Source organism: Ranitomeya variabilis, chromosome 1 (genome assembly GCF_051348905.1).
Source record: "Ranitomeya variabilis isolate aRanVar5 chromosome 1, aRanVar5.hap1, whole genome shotgun sequence".
Lineage (NCBI taxonomy): Eukaryota > Metazoa > Chordata > Amphibia > Anura > Dendrobatidae > Ranitomeya > Ranitomeya variabilis.
Window position 1 is genome coordinate 21,067,864 of NC_135232.1, and position 18,926 is coordinate 21,086,789.

Sequence of the window (18,926 nt, forward strand, 5' to 3'; positions counted from 1 at the left end):
GTATGAGAGACACCAGTGTTGATGGATCGTGACCTAGCTCTACATTTCATGGCTGAATTTCCCACCACTGAAGTATGAGAGTCACCAGGGTTGATGGATCGTGACCTAGCTCTACATTTCATGGCCAACTTTCCCACCACTGAAGTATGAGAGACACCAGTGTTGATGGATAGTGACCTAGCTCTACATTTCATGGCTGAATTTCCCACCACTGAAGTATGAGAGTCACCAGGGTTGATGGATCGTGACCTAGCTCTACATTTCATGGCCAACTTTCCCACCACTGAAGTATGAGAGACACCAGTGTTGATGGATAGTGACCTAGCTCTACATTTCATGGCTGAATTTCCCACCACTGAAGTATGAGAGTCACCAGTGTTGATGGATCGTGACCTAGCTCTACATTTCATGGCCAACTTTCCCCACCACTGAAGTATGAGAGACACCAGTGTTGATGGATCGTGACCTAGCTCTACATTTCATGGCTGAATTTCCCACCACTGAAGTATGAGAGACATCAGTGCTGATGGATCGTGACCTAGCTCTACATTTCATGGCTGAATTTTCCACCACTGAAGTATGAGAGTCACCAGTGTTGATGGATCGTGACCTAGCTCTAAATTTCATGGCTGACATTCCCACCACTGAAGTTGGAGAGATACCAGTAACCATCAAGTTCATGACTTCCATACTTCTTCCAGCTCTATATCACAATGACTTTTATATCGCCCATCGATCATGACCTAGCTTTACTTTTGAAACTTTCATACCAGCCATCAACCATTTCTCAGCTGTGCTTTTACCTCCTGTGCTCTCCATAACTTGACGAGTCCCCATAGATCATGACTAATCAGTATACATTCTGTCACCATGACTCATGACCGAATTGAAAATTCCATGACTATTCTCAACCTTGATTTATCTATGGATCTGTGACGCTCACCACTCACGCTGCTACTGCTGACAGGAAGCTATGTCTTCTAGGTGATGCATTCAGTACTTCTCTGCACACTGAGCTCGGACTTTCCTGTGCTCTCCAGTGTCCACCTTGACTCACTTGCTCCCATCAGGTCTATCGTCCACCATCTCTGTTCTCAGGATGTATGGTCTCCTGGATCAATGATGAGGTCATCAAGATCCACTATTTAAGATACCTAGTTCACACAATCCAAAGCCCAAGCACTAGCTCACCTAGGCTTTCACTGGTCCTGGTCTTCCGGTCATCCTGGTAAAGACCTGTCTTGTTCCCATACTTAACCCCTTAATAACCACCAATACGTCTTTTTACTGACCTGATATATAAGAGGATATCATCCCCATACAGGTGACAATCCAGCAGCTGTCGGCGGCACACTAGAGCTTACAATTTGCTGCATCAGCCACGATTAGTGTTTCCACTGTCCATATTTTTTTAACCCCTTAGATGCAGCTGTCAATAGTGACTACATCATATAAATGGTTACCAGAGTGTGGGGATTCCTCTTTATCACCATCCTGAGATCATGATTGTGTGGTCCTGATGTTCGCCATGGCAATTCTCGACCAAATAGTGGCCCTAGAGTCGTGGGCTATAGCAACTTGTTCAGAAGTTAGAAGTATTTAGGTGGTAAAAATACACTTTTTCATTGCTGTTATGTCACTTTGCATTCATTCCTGAACAGCACCTGAAGGGTTAATAGACTACCTGACAGCAGTGTTCAATATGTAGGGGGGCGCCGTTTTAAAAATGGTATCACGCTTAGAGGTTTTCCAATAAATAGGACCCCAAAAGACTAACAAAATAAAAGAACATTTTACAAATGGTGCTGATGTAAAGCCGACATGTGGGAAATGTTATGTATCAATGTCTTTCTGTGGTACGACGATCTGGAATAAAGGGAGAATCATTCAAAGTTTCAAAATTGCTATTTGTTTTATATTTGTTTTCAAATTTCTGATTTTTTTTTAATAAATAAACACAAAACATATCGACCTAAATTTACCATTGTCATAAATTATAATGGGCCACGAAAAACAATCTCAAAATCACTGGAATTTGTTGAAATTCCAGATAAAGGGACACTGGTCAGATTTTTTTTTTAAATTTGGCCCGGTCACTAAGGGGTTAAGTCTCGTGTCCGCTGCCTGTCCTGAACTTTTGCATCATTAACTACTATTCGGTCTCCTGATTTGGTATTGTGAACTGGTGATACCTAACGGGATACCTAAGGTGATACCTAAAGTACTGACTCACATATCTGTTACTCGCCGAGTCTTCACCACAGAACTATCCAACATTCGTGGCAACCATGAGGGTAGATCATGGCCTAGATCCACATGTCATCACATTCATGGAGATCATTTTTCATGGCCTACCTCTACAGGTCATCACATTTATGGAGGCAATTGATCATGGCCTAGCTCTATATTGTCATCACATCCATGGAGACCATTGATCATGATCTAGCTCCACACTGTCATCACATTCATTGACACTATTTATCATGGCTTTGCTCTACATGTCATCACATCCATGGCGACCAATGATTATGGCCTAGATATAAATTGTAATCACATTCATGTAGACCATTGATCATGGCCTAGCTCTACATGTCATCACATTCATGGAGACCACTAATGATGACTTAGCTCTACATATCATCACATCCATGGCGACCATTCATCATGGTCTAGCTCAGTGGTCCCCAACCTTTCTGACCTTGAGAGCCACATTCAGCTTAGAGAGAGGGTCGCGAGCCACATTCAGCTTAGAGAGAGGGTCGCGAGCCACATTCAGCACTGAGAGAGGGTCGTGACCACATCCAGCTCCCACCCCCTTCAAAATAGGGTCAACCAAAGCCCCCATTACAGGTATAATGATAACAGGTATAACGATAACCAAAGCTTTTACACAGAAATCACTCCAAAGCCGTAGACTGAGATCCTGGGGTTCCCACAATGCCCCCATTCAGTATTCTCCCAGCAAGGACTCTCAACACACTGTCACATCCAGCTTTGAGCACCTCCTCTAACAGGTAGTACCATCCTCCAGCGTACCATACCTAAAACATCTGTAAACCCCAAAGACCAGTAAACGTGCATCCAGTTCTGCACTCCTGTGCCGGGCTACTCACAAAATTCACCATTTTGAGATGTACTCTTTATACCTGTTTGCTAGACCTGGATCTAATGCAACAAGTTGGCAGACAGTCGCGAGCCACAATTCATGGGGCCGCGAGCCACAGGTTGGGGAGCCCTGGTCTAGCTCTATACTGCATCACATTCATGAAGACCACTGATCATGACATAGATCTACATGTCATGACAATCAATATTAATGATCTAGCTCTGCAATTCATGATGTTCACGGCGACCAATGATCATGGCCTAGCTCTATATGTCATAACATCCATGGAGACCATTGATCATGGCCTAGCTCTATACGTCATCACATCCATGAAGACCATTGATCATGGCCTAGCTCTACATGTCATCACATCCATGGAGACCATTGATCATGGTCTAGCTCTGCATGTCATCACATCCATGGAGACCATTGATCATGGCCTACCTCTACATGTCATCAAATCCATGAAGACCATTGATCATGGCCTAGCTCTACATGTCATCACATCCATGGAGACCATTGATCATGGTCTAGCTCTACATGTCATCACATCCATGGAGACCATTGATCATGGCCTAGCTCTACATGTCATCACATCCATGGAGACCATTGATCACGACCTAGCTCTACATGTCATCACATCCATGGAGACCATTGATCACGACCTAGCTCTACATGTCATCACATCTATGGAGACCACTGATCATGGCCTAGCTCTACATGTCATCACACCAATGGAGAGCATTGATCATGGCCTAGCTCTACATGCCATCACATCCATGAGACCATTGATCATGGCCAAGATCTACATGTTATGACAATCATTACTAATAACACTGGTCAACAGCATTTTTGGTGCCAAAGATATTTCATCGAATTTAGGGTATTTTTGGGGTGCTGATTCTGAATATGTCATCAGTTTTGCCAGATTGGCTCAAGTTTTTGAGATTTTTGGTATCTTATTTATAGCACTTGTTGGTAAAGGCGACGCATCATCTCATTAATTTCTTTGGATTAGTACTTGAACTGAGCAGTTCTCAATATAGTTTTGTGTTAATTAGTGTTCTAAAAGTTTGTTCATAGCTTGATTTTTGCACTAACTTTATGTTGTTGTCTGTTTTCCAGTGAAAAGCATGAACTCATCAAGAAGAAGTTGTCTTAACGATCCAGACTCATTCTGTTACATTTGTGGTGAATACACACTGCCAAAACATAGAAGAAACATAACAGACTTCGTAAAAAAAGTGTATTTTGCCTATTTTGGGGTTATGCTTGGGGACCAAGACAAGTTTTGGGCACCACACATAGTGTGCAAAGCATGTATCGAATTATTACGAAAATGGAGCAAAGGACAAAGAAAAAGCTTCAAATTTGGTTTTCCAATGGTGTGGAGAGAGCCAAAAAATCATCATGATGACTGTTATTTATGGTAAACACAGGTACAGGCACATCTTCACAATGAGGGACAGGCCTTCTTGCAGATTCCATGTTACTCCCATTTTCGTTTCTTATGCTTATTGAATCCTTGCACTTGCACTGCACAGAAATAACAGTCATCATGATGATTTTTTGGCTCTCTCCACACCATTGGAACACCAAATTTGAAGCTTTTTCTTTGTCCTTTGCTCCATTTTCGTAATAATTCGATACATGCTTTGCACACTATGTGTGGTGCCCAAAACTTGTCTTGGTCCCCAAGCATAACCCCAAAATAGGCAAAATACACTTTTTTTACGAAGTCTGTTATGTTTCTTCTATGTTTTGGCAGTGTGTATTCACCACAAATGTAACAGAATGAGTCTGGATCGTTAAGACAACTTCTTCTTGATGAGTTCATGCTTTTCACTGGAAAACAGACAACAACATAAAGTTAGTGCAAAAAGCAAGCAATGAACAAACTTTTAGAACACTAATTAACACAAAACTATATTGAGAACTGCTCAGTTCAAGTACTAATCCAAAGAAATTAATGAGATGATGCGTCGCATTTACCAACAAGTGCTATAAATAAGATACCAAAAATCTCAAAAACTTGAGCCAATCTGGCAAAACTGATAGCATATTCAGAATCAGCACCCCAAAAATACCCCAAATTCATTAAAATATTTTGGACACCAGAAAATTTTTTTTTTTTTGTTGACCTGTGTAATCTAACTATACAATTCATGATGTTCACGGCTATATGCCATAAATGTTTCATCTCTGGGACCTGCCTCTATATCGAGCGCTGGGCTCCATCTCTGTTCCCAATTGTACCAAAACCATATAGTCAACCTAAATGATGTTGATAACGAGCTCTGATAATAAGGAGTCTTACATCCAGTAGGAGCCAGAGTGATGACAGCCCAGTATGTGAGACCAGTGAGTGAGTCTGAAGCTTCCCTGAATATACAGGGGGATGGGGCTCACCTGGATCTGTAATAACCATGCTATCATGTGACCCGCTCCCCGTCCTCGGCTCGTTAGTCCTCAGTGTGCATGAAATGAAGGAAATACATATTAAAGTATGGTAATGTGATTGTACCTGACCTGCAGGAGTCGGCGTACGGATCGCAATATTTCCCCTGAAGCAATTTGAATTAACTGAGGATGTGATGAAAATTCAGAAGATGTGAGGACGAATGCAGGAATAATGGCGGATGCTGAGATGAAGGGGCTAGAGCTGCAGGAAGAGACCCTGGTACTAATGACTGATGGTACTGCCACGTGTTGTCACTCCATGTTCTCTTCACCTCGGCATCTATTATTATATGGCTACAGGCTGCACACAAGGTCCGCAGCCTGGCATCCATTATGTCATCCCAGAGCTATCCCACTTATATACTGTAGACCAAATGTCACATGCTCCTGGGCACTGTGCAGATCCTACGCTCCCGGGCCTGGCGCCAGACATACTCTACCAGGCCCGGCGCCAGGCCATATGCTCGAGGACCCAGCGCCAGGCCATACGCTCCAGGACCCAGCACCAGGCCATACGCTACAGGGCCCAGCACCAGGCCATACGCTACAGGGCCCAGCACCAGGCCATACGCTACAGGGCCCAGCACCAGGCCATACGCTACAGGGCCCAGCACCAGGCCATACGCTACAGGGCCCAGAGCCAGGCCATACGCTACAGGGCCCAGAGCCAGGCCATACGCTACAGGGCCCAGAGCCAGGCCATACGCTACAGGGCCCAGCGCCAGGCCATACGCCCCAGGGCCCAGAGCCAGGCCATACGATACTGGGCCCAGAGCCAGGCCATACGCTACAGGGCCCAGAGCCAGGCCATACGCTACAGGGCCCAGCGCCAGGCCATACGCTACAGGGCCCAGCGCCAGGCCATACGCTACAGGGCCCAGCGCCAGGCCATACGCCCCAGGGCCCAGAGCCAGGCCATACGATACTGGGCCCAGAGCCAGGCCATAAGCTCCCAGGTCCAGTTCCACGCTGTACGCTCCCAGGCCCAGCGCCAGGACATACGCTCACGGGCCCAGCGCCAGACCATACGCTCCCAGGCCAAGTGCCAGATATACACTCCCGAGCCCAGCGCCAGGCTGTATGCTCCCGGACCCAATGCCAGATATACACTCCCAAGGCCAGCGCCACGCTGTATGCTCCCAGACCCAGAGCCAGGCTGTACGCTCCCGGGCCCAGGCCAAGTGCCAGATATACACTCCCGAGCCCAGCGCCAGGCTTTACGCTCCAGGACTCAGTGCCAGGCCGTACACTCGTGAGCCCAGCGCCAAGCTGTAAGCTGCCAGACCCAGCGCCTGATATACGCTCCCAGGCCAGTTACTTTCCAAGCACCACACGAGATTCATGATCCCAGTAGAGTTTTACACTTACAGGCCCTGTATTTGGGGCCCTATAACGGTTACTGTATTTTTGGCCCTATAACGGTTACTGTATTTGGGGCCCTATATCGGTTACTGTATTTGAGGCCATATATCGGTTACTGTATTTGGGGCCCTATATCGGTTACTGCATTTGGGGCCCTATATCGGTTACTGTATTTGGGGCCCTATAACGGTTACTGTATTTGGGGCCTTATAACGGTTACTATATTGGGGGCCATATAACGGTTACTGTATTTGGGGTCCTATAACGGTCACTGTATTTGGGGCCCTATAACGGTTACTATATTTGGGGCCATATAACGGTTACTGTATTTGGGGCCCTATATCGGTTACTGTATTTGGGGCCGTATATCGGTTACGGTATTTGGGGCCCTATGAAGGTTACTGTATTTGGGGCCCTATAACTGTTACTGTATTTGGGGCCAGGCTCCGATCACAGTATTACCCCCATCGTCCACACGTCCCATCCAGCGGCGTCTGCTCTCAGCTGTCCGGAGCGTTCTTGACTCCTCCGAGATCTGGTGACGCTCTCTTTATAACACTGCCAGGGCCACACTGACATCTTGTGAGTAATGGAGACCCCCGGGGGCAGATCGGGGCCGAGGACATGATGGGACCGCGGGCAGGAACAGAGACTCCTCGCGGGCAGGAACAGAGACTCCTTGTGATGGTGTGATATGCTATGTGGGTATCATTTTGTGTATATTTCTATTTTACTTATTTTCATGGTGTTGAGTTGTTATTTGCCATCTGGAATTCTCCCCACAGTTCTGTATTGTTATCTCTCCACAGGGTCAGTGAATAATGTTGTTTGCTAATATGCTAATGACATGTTGACCTAGCTTGTTGAAACAATGAGCCCCTGAGACCCACCCCCCTAACCTGTGAATGGGGAGGTGAGACACAGACCAGTCTTTGCTTGGAACTATGAAGTGAACACAGCACTTCAGAGAGAGAAAGAAGGGAATATGGACTGTTATCCTCTGTGCTGGATTGTTGGACGTTTATCCTGTTACTGAACTGCATTCGTGTTCTGGAATATTTTATCCTCTGTGTGGTGGATCATATATGGACCTTTCGTACTTTTGCCTAAATAAAGGTCTTGGGATTGTTCACTCTTTGCTGGCTCTGTTGATTGTGTGGTACCGGAGAAGGACCCTGTGACAACTGGTGGCAAGCAGCGGGATCAACAGAGCGTAACCTAATGGAGAACCACACACAGAGTGAGTACAGAAATTGGACTGTATCCAGTTTACAGGAGAGAGCCAGAGACCTGGGCTTAAACTACCAGGGACTGACTAAAGAGGCCTTAATCGATCTACTGGTGGGTGCTAGCCAGACCACCTACTCCCATATGTCTGAAGGACGAGCACTGGAGACAAGGACTCCCACCCCAAAAAGCCAGTGTGTGGCGTGGTACGAAGAAGAGATGGCGGCTCTGGGCCCAGGCGTCTCTCAGGAGGACAAGGAGGAGGCTGCCCGCTGGGCACAGCGGAGACAAGAAGCAATGGAGCATGAAAGAGGGAGTAACGCAATGTGGAATGTAAACCCAACGATCCGGGAGCCTGTACGGATCACCCGGACAGAGTTTAAGCCATTTGATGAGGTTTCTGGAGATGTGGAGGGGTTCTTCAAGGACTTTGAGCAGCAGTGTGCTGTGATGGAGGTGCCCCACTCTGGCTGGATGCGTTTGTTAGTGGGACTCCTGAACGGTAGCATGGCGGAGGCTTACCGAACCATTGACTCACAGTGGAATTGGGATTATAACATTGTAAAGCAGACTATCCTGGATTACCATGCTATCACCCCAGACTCATATAGGGCCAAGTTCCGAGACCTCCCATGCACTACGGGGGGATCGTTTAGGATGTATGCACATAAGGTGTCCCAGGCATGTCGGAGATAGCTGGAAGCAGAAAACGCCTTTACTGTGGAAGATGTTATACAGGCGTTCCTTATAGAACAATTTCTTGCCAAGTGCCCCGCAGAGGTATGGGAGTGGGTCCGGGAGCGCACGCCGTGCACCGTGGATAGAGCTGCAGTCCTGGCCGATGAAGCCCTTACTATCCAACTGCAATGGAGGAGGCTTCTGGACAATGAACCAGGGCCTTCGACCGCGCCCCGTCCCCCTCCGATTATATCTGCCCCTCCACCCAGCCACAGGCCGATGACAATCACAGCTCACAATCCTGGACCCCAACAGTTCCGACCAAGACCTGGGGGTATCACAGAGAGGAGATGTTACAGGTGTGGGAAACCTGGACATTTGCAGTCTGGCTGTCCCTCAAGGATTCGGAGGATGCCCCACGCAGCCCCACCTCGTCCAGTGCATCTTGTGCACTCCATCCCGCCTGAGTAAGAGTTACCACCACCCCCACCAGAGTGGACCACCGACCACGGCACCATAGATACCCCTCCTGGAGTGTACGGACTCCGGCCTTTGTCCATCAGAAATACACAGCAATGGCATTGCCACCTGCAGGATGTCTTAATTGATGGATACAAAGTGTAGGGATTTAGAGACACGGGGGCATTCCTGACTATCACTGACCCCCGTGTGGTTCGACCAGAGGCAATTCACCAGGGCCCGGGAATTCCCATTGTCCTGGCTGGGGGTGTCCGTAAATATATACAGAGAGCTTTGATACGTTTGGATTTCAGGTTTTGGAGAAAAACTGTGTTGGATTGGCGTTATGGGAGGACTTCCTGCAGATATCCTCCTTGGAAATGACATTGGGGAGTTGCACAGTCATTTTGTGGGAGCAGAAGATACGTGGGCCTCTCCTTCTTCTGAAAGAACAATTGGAGGGAGATATCGCAGATATCGTAACGCCCATCATTCCCTACGTTCTAGAGTTCAGAGACTGTCTCGCCCAGCTAGCTACCTTGGCTAATGAACATCAGCGAACGGCCCAGTCCAGTCAAAAAGCCTGGTATGACCATAAAGCCAGGACCCGGGAATTTATGGACAAGTGCTCATGATTATTGCAACCCTGCCGCTGTACAAGGAACTATAAACTATTGAGCAATGTGGACTAAAGTGAGCAGGCCAGAGGTCTGTGTAGACCTAATGGCGTGCTCACTTATTATGAGGGGGGGGGGGTTGTGATGGTGTGCTATGTTATGTGGGTATCATTTTGTGTCCTCTCCTCACTCCCCGCACCCCTTCCTCTACCTGCCGCCTCTCCGTGTAAAGTCCGTGATGTTGTGATTTTTCAATAAAGGACAAGTATCGTTCAGCAAATCCTGGGTGAGTGCCACTTCTTTTCTCTTCATTTTGTTGGACAATTGGCAATACTTTTATCAAGTGGAGCACCACTCTTACATTGCTGGTTACAGACGCACTATACACGTCCTGCAAGGAATCCTGTCTTCAAAGATATGAGAGTTGATTAATATTACCTGGTGCCGTTCGTTTTGTGACTTTTTGCATTTTATCATTTTGTGTATATTCATATTTTACTGATTATCATGGTGTTACTGTATCTTGTAGGATGAGTTGTTATTTGCCATCTGATATTCTCCCCACAGTTCTGTATTGTTATCTCTCCACAGGGTCAGTGAATAATGTTTTTTACTAATATGCTAATGACATGTTGACATAGCTTGTTGAAACAATGAGCCCCTGCGACCTACCCCCCTAACCTGTGAATGGGGAGGGGAGACACAGATCAGTTTTTTTTGGAACTATGAAGTGAACACAGCACATCAGAGAGAGAAAGAAGGGAATATGGACTGTTATCCGCTGTGCTGGATTGTTGGACGTTTATCCTGTAACTGAACTGCATTTGTGTTCTGGAATATTTTTATCCATTGTGTGGTGGATCATATATGGACCTTTCGTACTTTTGCCTAAATAAAGGTCTTGGGATTGTTCACTCTTCGCTGGCTCTGCTGATTGTGTGGTACCGGAGAAGGAACCTGTGACACTCCTCGCGGGCAGGAGCAGAGACTCCTCGCGGGCAGGAGCAGAGACTCCTCGCGGGCAGGAACAGAGACTCCTCGCGGGCAGGAACAGAGACTCCTCGCGGGCAGGAACAGAGACTCCTCGCGGGCAGGAGCAGAGACTCCTCGCGGGCAGGAGCAGAGACTCCTCGCGGGCAGGAGCAGAGACTCCTCGTGGGCAGGAACAGAGACTCCTCGCGGGCCGGAGAACGCCGCCGACGCTCCAGAGCAGAATCCATCACACGATAAAACACTTTGTGTCTTCAGTCGCCTCTAAGTGACTTTTATCCGGATTACTGAGCCCGTACTCGCGCCTCGATATTAACCCCTGCTGCTGCTGTAAGGGAGGAACCCTGACTTTCCAATCTTCTCTACACTCCACCTCCTACCATGCCGGCATCTTTTCCTGAGGCAGAGCAGCTCAGGACCTCCTGAGGCTGCCAGCTGGAGACCACGCCATACTCTGCATGTGGACTACAAGCCCCATCATGTTCACTCTCAGCATGGTGCGGCCGGCCCCATCAAGCCGCTTTGTTGCAGCATCCCGTGACTACTGTCTGTCAGTCTTTACTCCAGTTTAGTCATTGTATGCATGACCCTGGAAGCCCCCCAGGTGCGGCCCCTCACTGTCCCCCTCCATACAGGCATTGAGGTCTTTATCGAAACAGCATGAGCCGTGGTCTCCCCGGCCACACAGACCACAGCAAATAAGGAATGATTTCTTGATTTCTTATGATGGGGGTTATGGTGGGTAAGTGATAATGTGGGATGAGCAATTCCTGGTGGAGACCTCCAGACGTCCATCTACACCACGAGGAAGGAAATAAGATTATAGGAAGGAGGAGGAGGAGGATGGTGGAGTCAGCGAAGTGCAGGCAGTCACCCAGGAGAACTCACCAGAACACAGTACAAGAGTGAAATGTGAGGATGGGGAGGAACGCTGCGGGGAGGACGAGACCAGAGAAGAAAGGAAGGATGGAGGAAAGCACGACAGAAGAAAAGAAGGGAGAAATGAGGGGACAAAGGTAAGAATTAAGGAAAGAAAAGAGGAAAGAAAGAAGGGAAGAAAGAAGGAAAGAAAGTAGGAAGGAAAAAAAGAGGAAAAAAAAGGAAAGCAAGAAAGGAAGGAAAAAAAAAAGAAAGAAAGAAAGAAAGAAAGAAAGAAAAAGAAAAAATGAAAGAAAGAAAAAAGGAAGAAAGAAGGAAAGGAGAGATGAGAGATGAAAAAAGGGAGAAATGAGGGGACGAATGAGGAGGAAGAGAGGAAGCAGAAGTGGGAGGAAGGAAAGAAAGGAAAGAATTAAAGTAAGAAATTAAAGAAGGAAAGCAAGAAGGAAACCAAAAAAGAAGGAAATAAAAAAAGAAAGAAAGAAGGAAAGGAGAAATGAGAGGAGAGATGAAAAGAGGGAGAAATGAGGGGACGAATGAGGAGGAAGAGAGGAAGCAGAAGTGGGAGGAAGGAAAGAAAGGAAAGAATGAAAGTAAGAAATTAAAGAAGGAAAGCAAGAAGGAAACCAAAAAAGAAGGAAAGAAAAAAAGGAAAGAAAGAAGGAAAGGAAAGGAGAAATGAGAGGAGAGATGAAAAGAGGGAGAAATGAGGGGACGAATGTGGAGGAAGAGAGGAAGCAGAAGTGGGAGGAAGGAAAGAAAAAGGGAAAAAGAAAAAAGGGAAATGAGGGAATAAAAGGAAGAAGAAAGGGAAGTAAGGAAAGAAAGGAAGAAGGAAAAGAAACAAAGGTAGAAGGAAAAGAAGAAGGAAAGAAAGTAAAGGGAGAGATGAGGGAAGGAAAGAAAAGGAGAGAGAAAATTAAGGATGTAAAGGAAAGGAATCAATGCAGAAAAGAAGGAAGGCGTAAATGAAGGATGAAAAGATGGATGGGAGGGATGAAGGGAGGGATGAAGGAAGGGCATAAGGAAGGAAAGACAAAAGGATGGGAGGAAGGAATAGAGGGAGGAAATGAAAATAACGCACCAATAAACACAGGACAATAATGACTCCTCTGTAATAACAGTATGACAGGACTCACGTCTCCAGAGAACACAGCAGCACAGAGGAATTATAGCTCTGACCACAGCATGGTTTTGTTACAATGTATCAGTGCAGACAATATTCTGTGTGCTAAACAACACATCACACATCATCAATCTGTTCTGGACTTCAGGATAATCAGGATCTAGAATAATACATTGTAACAAACCATCAGCTGTGTGAGCTGACCAACAAACTGAAGCCCTGATCAGAGGTGGCGGTCTTACCTTGCCATCCGTAGTAACAGCTGCAAACACGGTGGAGGAGTACGGCGCCCACGCCACGTCTCCCACGGCGGAGTTTAAGTCAAACACGAACATGGGCTTCCTGAGGAGATGAAGGACGTGTCAGTGGGTGATCAGTGGGTGATTTACTGGATAAGATATCAGGAATCATCCCCGAAGACGTCAGCGGGGCTATCAGGGGATACACTGTAACAACCCATCAGCTGTGAGTGATGAGGACGGGGCAGGATACACTGTAACAACCCATCATCTGTGAGTGATGAGGACGGGGCAGACACGATAGTAATGACGTACAGAGGCGACGCGTCACAGTTTGAGGGTCCTCACACTTTGGATCCCCCTTCCATTACCGTGTGTCACATTGGGGCAGGGACCCCCACACCACACAGCTGTCAGTAACACTACTCTGCATCTGGGGGTCTCTGGCAGATCGGGGGGATCTACGAAGCCAGCAGGACATACTTGACGCTGTGTTCCCAGATCTTCACAGTCCAGTCGGAGCTGCAGGTGATGAAGACTTTGGGGTGAAATGGATTCCATCGCACGGTGTCCACCGCCATATTGTGCGCATTGAACGTGTCCAGGAACTGGCTGGAATACGCCTTCGAGCACTGTCAGAAATAAAGAGACATCCGATAAGAGACGGCAGCAGAGCGCGGGTACAGACCGGCAGAGAGCAGGTGTAGTGCCGCCCTGACATGCTGAGCCTAAGCCATACTGCTCCTCAACGGGACAGAACCAGAGACGGCAGCAGAGCGCGGGTACAGACCGGCAGAGAGCAGGTGTAGTGCCGCCCTGACATGCTGAGCCTATGCCGTACTGCTCCTCAACGGGACAGAACCAGAGACGGCAGCAGAGCGCGGGTACAGACCGGCAGAGAGCAGGTGTAGTGCTGCCCTGACATGCTGAGCCTATGCCGAACTGCTCCTCAACGGGACAGAACCAGAGACGGCAGCAGAGCGCGGGTACAGACCGGCAGAGAGCAGGTGTAGTGCCGCCCTGACATGCTGAGCCTAAGCCATACTGCTCCTCAACGGGACAGAACCAGAGACGGCAGCAGAGCGCGGGTACAGACCGGCAGAGAGCAGGTGTAGTGCTGCCCTGACATGCTGAGCCTATGCCGTACTGCTCCTCAACGGGACAGAACCAGAGACGGCGGGAGAAGGTCATGACATTTACACATTGCTGTGTGCCGTTATATAGGTCCAAGGCAAAATATCTGTGGGCACCTGTCATATTATAAATCAGCTTAATATCCAATCTGTACACAAATAATACCGCCATACTGTGCCGAAATATTACCGCCATACTGTGCCCAAATAATACAACCACCATACTGTGCCCAAAAAATAGTGCTGATATACTACCTCCATACAGTGCTTATATAATAGTGCCATAAAGCACTTAAAAATACTTCCATATTGTGCCAATATGATACTGCCACACAGTGCTCCAACACCACCACCATACAACGGCAAAACAAGAATGTAATACACTGTTACACCAGCACCATCAGAGGCGGTGCCCATGTTTTTCCTCTGCATCGCCCCGGTGACTCCTGCCCCTGGGACAGTCCTTGCCAGTTTCACCACACTGGCCCCTGTCATGTCAGCTGTCCCATCATGCACTGCTCTCCTAGTAGCTGTGCCCGGATCTGCATGTGGCAGGGGACGTTTCGTCTGCTTCTATCTCGGCGCAGTCACAGTAATGGACGTGATATCGGCGGACAGATATGGCGGAGACTCTGCACATGGCGGAGCATTAATACTGACAATCGGTGCACTGCGAGTGTACAGAGCAAATGTCATCTACCCCGGTAGTGTCCGCTCTTCCACCCCCTGCTGTTATTATATGGCCCCTCTATACAGGCCACACTCGTCCCCCCCGCTGCATCCGATCCTCCACCCCGTGCTGTTATTATATGGCCCCTCTATAGAGACAGCACTCGTCCTCCCGCAGCGTCCGCTCCTCCACCCCATGCTGTTATTACATGGCCCCTCTATAGAGGCCAACTCGTCCCCCCGCAACATCTGCTCCTCCACCATGTGCAGTTATTATATGGCCCCTCTATAGAGGCAGCAATCGTTCCCCCGCAGCATCCGCTCCTCCAACCCGCGCAGATAATATATGGCCCCTCTATAGAGGCCGCACTCCTTGCCCCGCAACGTCCTCTCCTCCACCCCACACCGTTATTGTTAATATATGGCCTCTCTATAGAGGCAGCACTCGTCGCCCCGCAAAGTCTGCTCCTCCACCCCGCGCCGTTATTGTTATTACATGGCCCCTCTAAAGAGGCAGTACTCGTCCCCCTGCAGCGTCCGCTCCTCCACCCCATGCTGTTATTATATGTACCCTCTATAGAGGCAGAACTCGTCCCCCCGCAGCGTCCGCTCCTCTACCACGTGCCATTATTATATGGCCCCTCTATAGAGGCAGCACTCGTCGCCCTGCAGCGTCTGCTCCTCCACCCAGTGTTGTTATAATATGGCCCCTCTATAGCGGCAGCAGTCGTCCACTGGCAGCGTCCGCTCCTCTACCACGTGCCATTATTATATGGCCCCTCTATAGAGGCAGCATTCGTCGCCCCGCAGCGTCCACTCCTCCATCCATATCATTATTATATGGCCCCTCTATGGAGGCAGCACTGGTTCCCCAGCAGCATCCGCTCCTCCACCCCGTGCTGTTATTACATGGCTCCTCTATAGAGGCAGCACTCGTCACCCCGCAATGTCTGCTCCTCCACCCTGCACCGTTATTGCTATTATATGGCCCCTCTATAGAGGCAGTACTCGTCCCCCTGCAGCGTCTGCTCCTCCACCTCATGCTGTTATTATATGGCCCCTATTTAGAGGCAGCACTCGTCCGCCCGCCGCGTCCGCTGCTCTACCCCGTGCCATTATTATATCGCCCCTCAATAGAGGCAGCACTCGTCGCCCTGCAGCATCTGCTTCTCCGCCCAGTGTTGTTATATGGCCCCTCTATAGCGGCAGCACTCGTCCCCCTGCAGCGTCCGCTCCTCCACCCCATGCTGTTATTATATGTACCCTCTATAGAGGCAGAACTCGTCCCCCCGCAGCGTCCGCTCCTCTACCCCGTGCCATTATTATATGGCCCCTCTATAGAGGCAGCACTCGTCGCCCTGCAGCGTCTGCTCCTCCACCCAGTGTTGTTATAATATGGCCCCTCTATAGCGGCAGCAGTCGTCCACTGGCAGCGTCCGCTCCTCCACCCCATGTCATTATTATATGGCCCCTCTATAGAGGCAGCACTCATCGCCCCGCAGCGTCCACTCCTCCATCCATATCATTATTATATGGCCCCTCTATAGAGGCAGCACTGGTTCCCCAGCAGCATCCGCTCCTCCACCCCGTGCTGTTATTACATGGCTCCTCTATAGAGGCAGCACTCGTCACCCCGCAATGTCTGCTCCTCCACCCTGCACCGTTATTGCTATTATATGGCCCCTCTATAGAGGCAGTACTCGTCCCCCTGCAGCGTCCGCTCCTCCACCTCATGCTGTTATTATATGGCCCCTATTTAGAGGCAGCACTCGTCCGCCCGCCGCGTCCGCTGCTCTACCCCGTGCCATTATTATATCGCCCCTCAATAGAGGCAGCACTCGTCACCCTGCAGCATCTGCTCCTCCGCCCAGTGTTGTTATAATATGGCCCCTCTATAGAGGCAGCACTCGTCCACCCGCAGCGTCCGCTCCTCCACCTCATGCTGTTATTATATGGCCCCTATTTAGAGGCAGTACTCGTCCGCCCGCCGCGTCCGCTCCTCTACCCTGTGCCGTTATTATATGGCCCCTCTATAGAGGCAGCACTCACCCCACTGCAGCATGAGCTCCTCCACCCCATGCTGTTATTATATGGCCCCTCTATAGAGGCAGCACTCGTCCCCCCCCAGCGTCAGCTCCTCCACCCCATGTTGTTATTATATGGTTCCTCTATAGAGATAGCAATTGTCCCCCGCAGCGTCCGCTCCTCCACCCCATGCCGTTATTATATGGCCGCTCTATAGAGGCAGCACTCGTCGCCCCGCTGCATCCGCTCCTCCACCCTGTGCTATTATTATATGGCCCCTCTATAGAGGCAGCACTCGTCCCCTCGCAGCGTCAGCTCCTCCACCCCGTGCTGTTATTATATGGCCTCTCTATAGAGACAGCACTCATCCCCCCGCAGTGTCTGCTCCTCCACTTGCCGTTATTATATGGCCGCTCTATAGAGGCAGCACTCGTCGCCCTGCTGAATCTGCTCCTAAACCCCGTACTGTTATTATATGGCCCCTCCATGGAGGCTGCACTTATCCCCCCACAGCATCCACTCCTCCATCCATACCGTTATTATATGGCCCCTCTATAGAGGCAGCACTTGTCCCCCCGCAGCATCTGCTCCTCCACCCCGTGCTGTTATTACATGGCCCCTCTATAGAGGCAGCACTCGTACCCCGCAGGGTCCGCTCCTCTACCCCCCGCCGTTATTATATGACCCCTGTACAGAGGCAGCACTCATCCCCCTGCTGTATAATATGGCAGCGCTATTCCAGCTGATGAGCACGGCAGGGACCCACCCGGGCAGCTCCGGAGCGCCTCCTGCTCCCACAGATTATCTGCTATTTCCAGGAAGGTTTCTGCTTCACAACCAAATCCCATTACACGGATCCAGGAGGGATTACTGCGCCGTCCCTGACGGACAAGGGGCCGATAAGTGGGTTTAGACGAAAGGGGCAATTTTCTCAAGAACTGAGAAATCCTTAAAGGAAAACTCCCCTGATTGTGGACACTTCGCAGTTAATATCTCTGCTTCATGTTGAGGAATTATATCAATGTCTTGCTTCCACTGATCAGTAGTCACATCCAGAGCTGCATCCAAATAATGTGGTTCCCAAGACCCAAGTGCAGGGCGTGATGGAACATCCACAATGGCCACAGCTCCAGTGCTAGTAGGGGTCCACAAGGATGACCCACCGCACCAGAGACTGTAGGGGTCCACGTGGATGACCCTACAGCTCCAGTACCAGTAGGGGTCCACGAAGATGATCCAACCGCTCCAGTGCCGATAAGGGTCCACGAAGATGACTCCACTGCTTCAGTGTCATTAGAGGTCCACGAAGATAATCCAACCGCTCCAGCGCCTGTATGGGGTCCACGAAGATGACCCCACAGCTCAAGTGCCTGTAGGGGTCCACGAAAATGACCCCACCGCTTCAGTGTCAGTAGGGGTCCACGAAGATAACTAAGCGCTCCAGAGCCTGTAGGGGTCTACGAAGATGACCCCACAGCTCCAGTGCCTGTAGGGGTCCACGAAGGATGGCTCCATCACTGCAGTGCCGGTAGGGGTCTACAAGGATGACCCCACCACCCTAGTGCCAGTAGGGGTCCATAAAGATGATCCCACCGCTTCAGTGCCTGTAGCGGGTCCACAAGGATGACCCCACCACTCCAGTGCCTTTTGGGGGTCCACAAGGATTGACCCCACCACCCTAGTGCCTATAGGGGTCACCTAATGATGCCATGGGGAATGTGAATGAAAATTTGTCTAAAGTGGTGACTTTTGGGCATATCATGGTAGACCTACTTGTTCAGGACTTGTAATGTCCCTCAGGTTTGGAATATTAGGGTACCTTCACCTACAGGACCATGTCTGCACCCCTCAGTCCGGTTTGTGAGGAATGATCACGGTTCTCCTTACATTTGGGTGAATGGCTTCATAATACTTCCTTCTTCATATTCCAGCAGCTCCAGTCCTCGCTGGTCCTTT

General features: G+C 49.2%; 1 protein-coding gene across 3 annotated transcripts in view; it reads right to left on the bottom strand.

Moving 5' to 3' along the window:
• Positions 1-18,926, bottom strand: part of DNAI1 (dynein axonemal intermediate chain 1) — a 131,586-nt gene that overhangs the window by 66,810 nt on the left and 45,850 nt on the right. For all 3 annotated transcript variants that reach the window (XM_077281325.1, XM_077281326.1, XM_077281327.1), the window contains exons 18-19: positions 13,627-13,775; positions 13,147-13,246 (exon numbers count right to left, since the gene is read on the bottom strand). In XM_077281325.1, the coding sequence (XP_077137440.1) occupies positions 13,147-13,246; positions 13,627-13,775 (249 nt within the window). The remainder of the gene's footprint in view (positions 1-13,146; positions 13,247-13,626; positions 13,776-18,926) is intronic.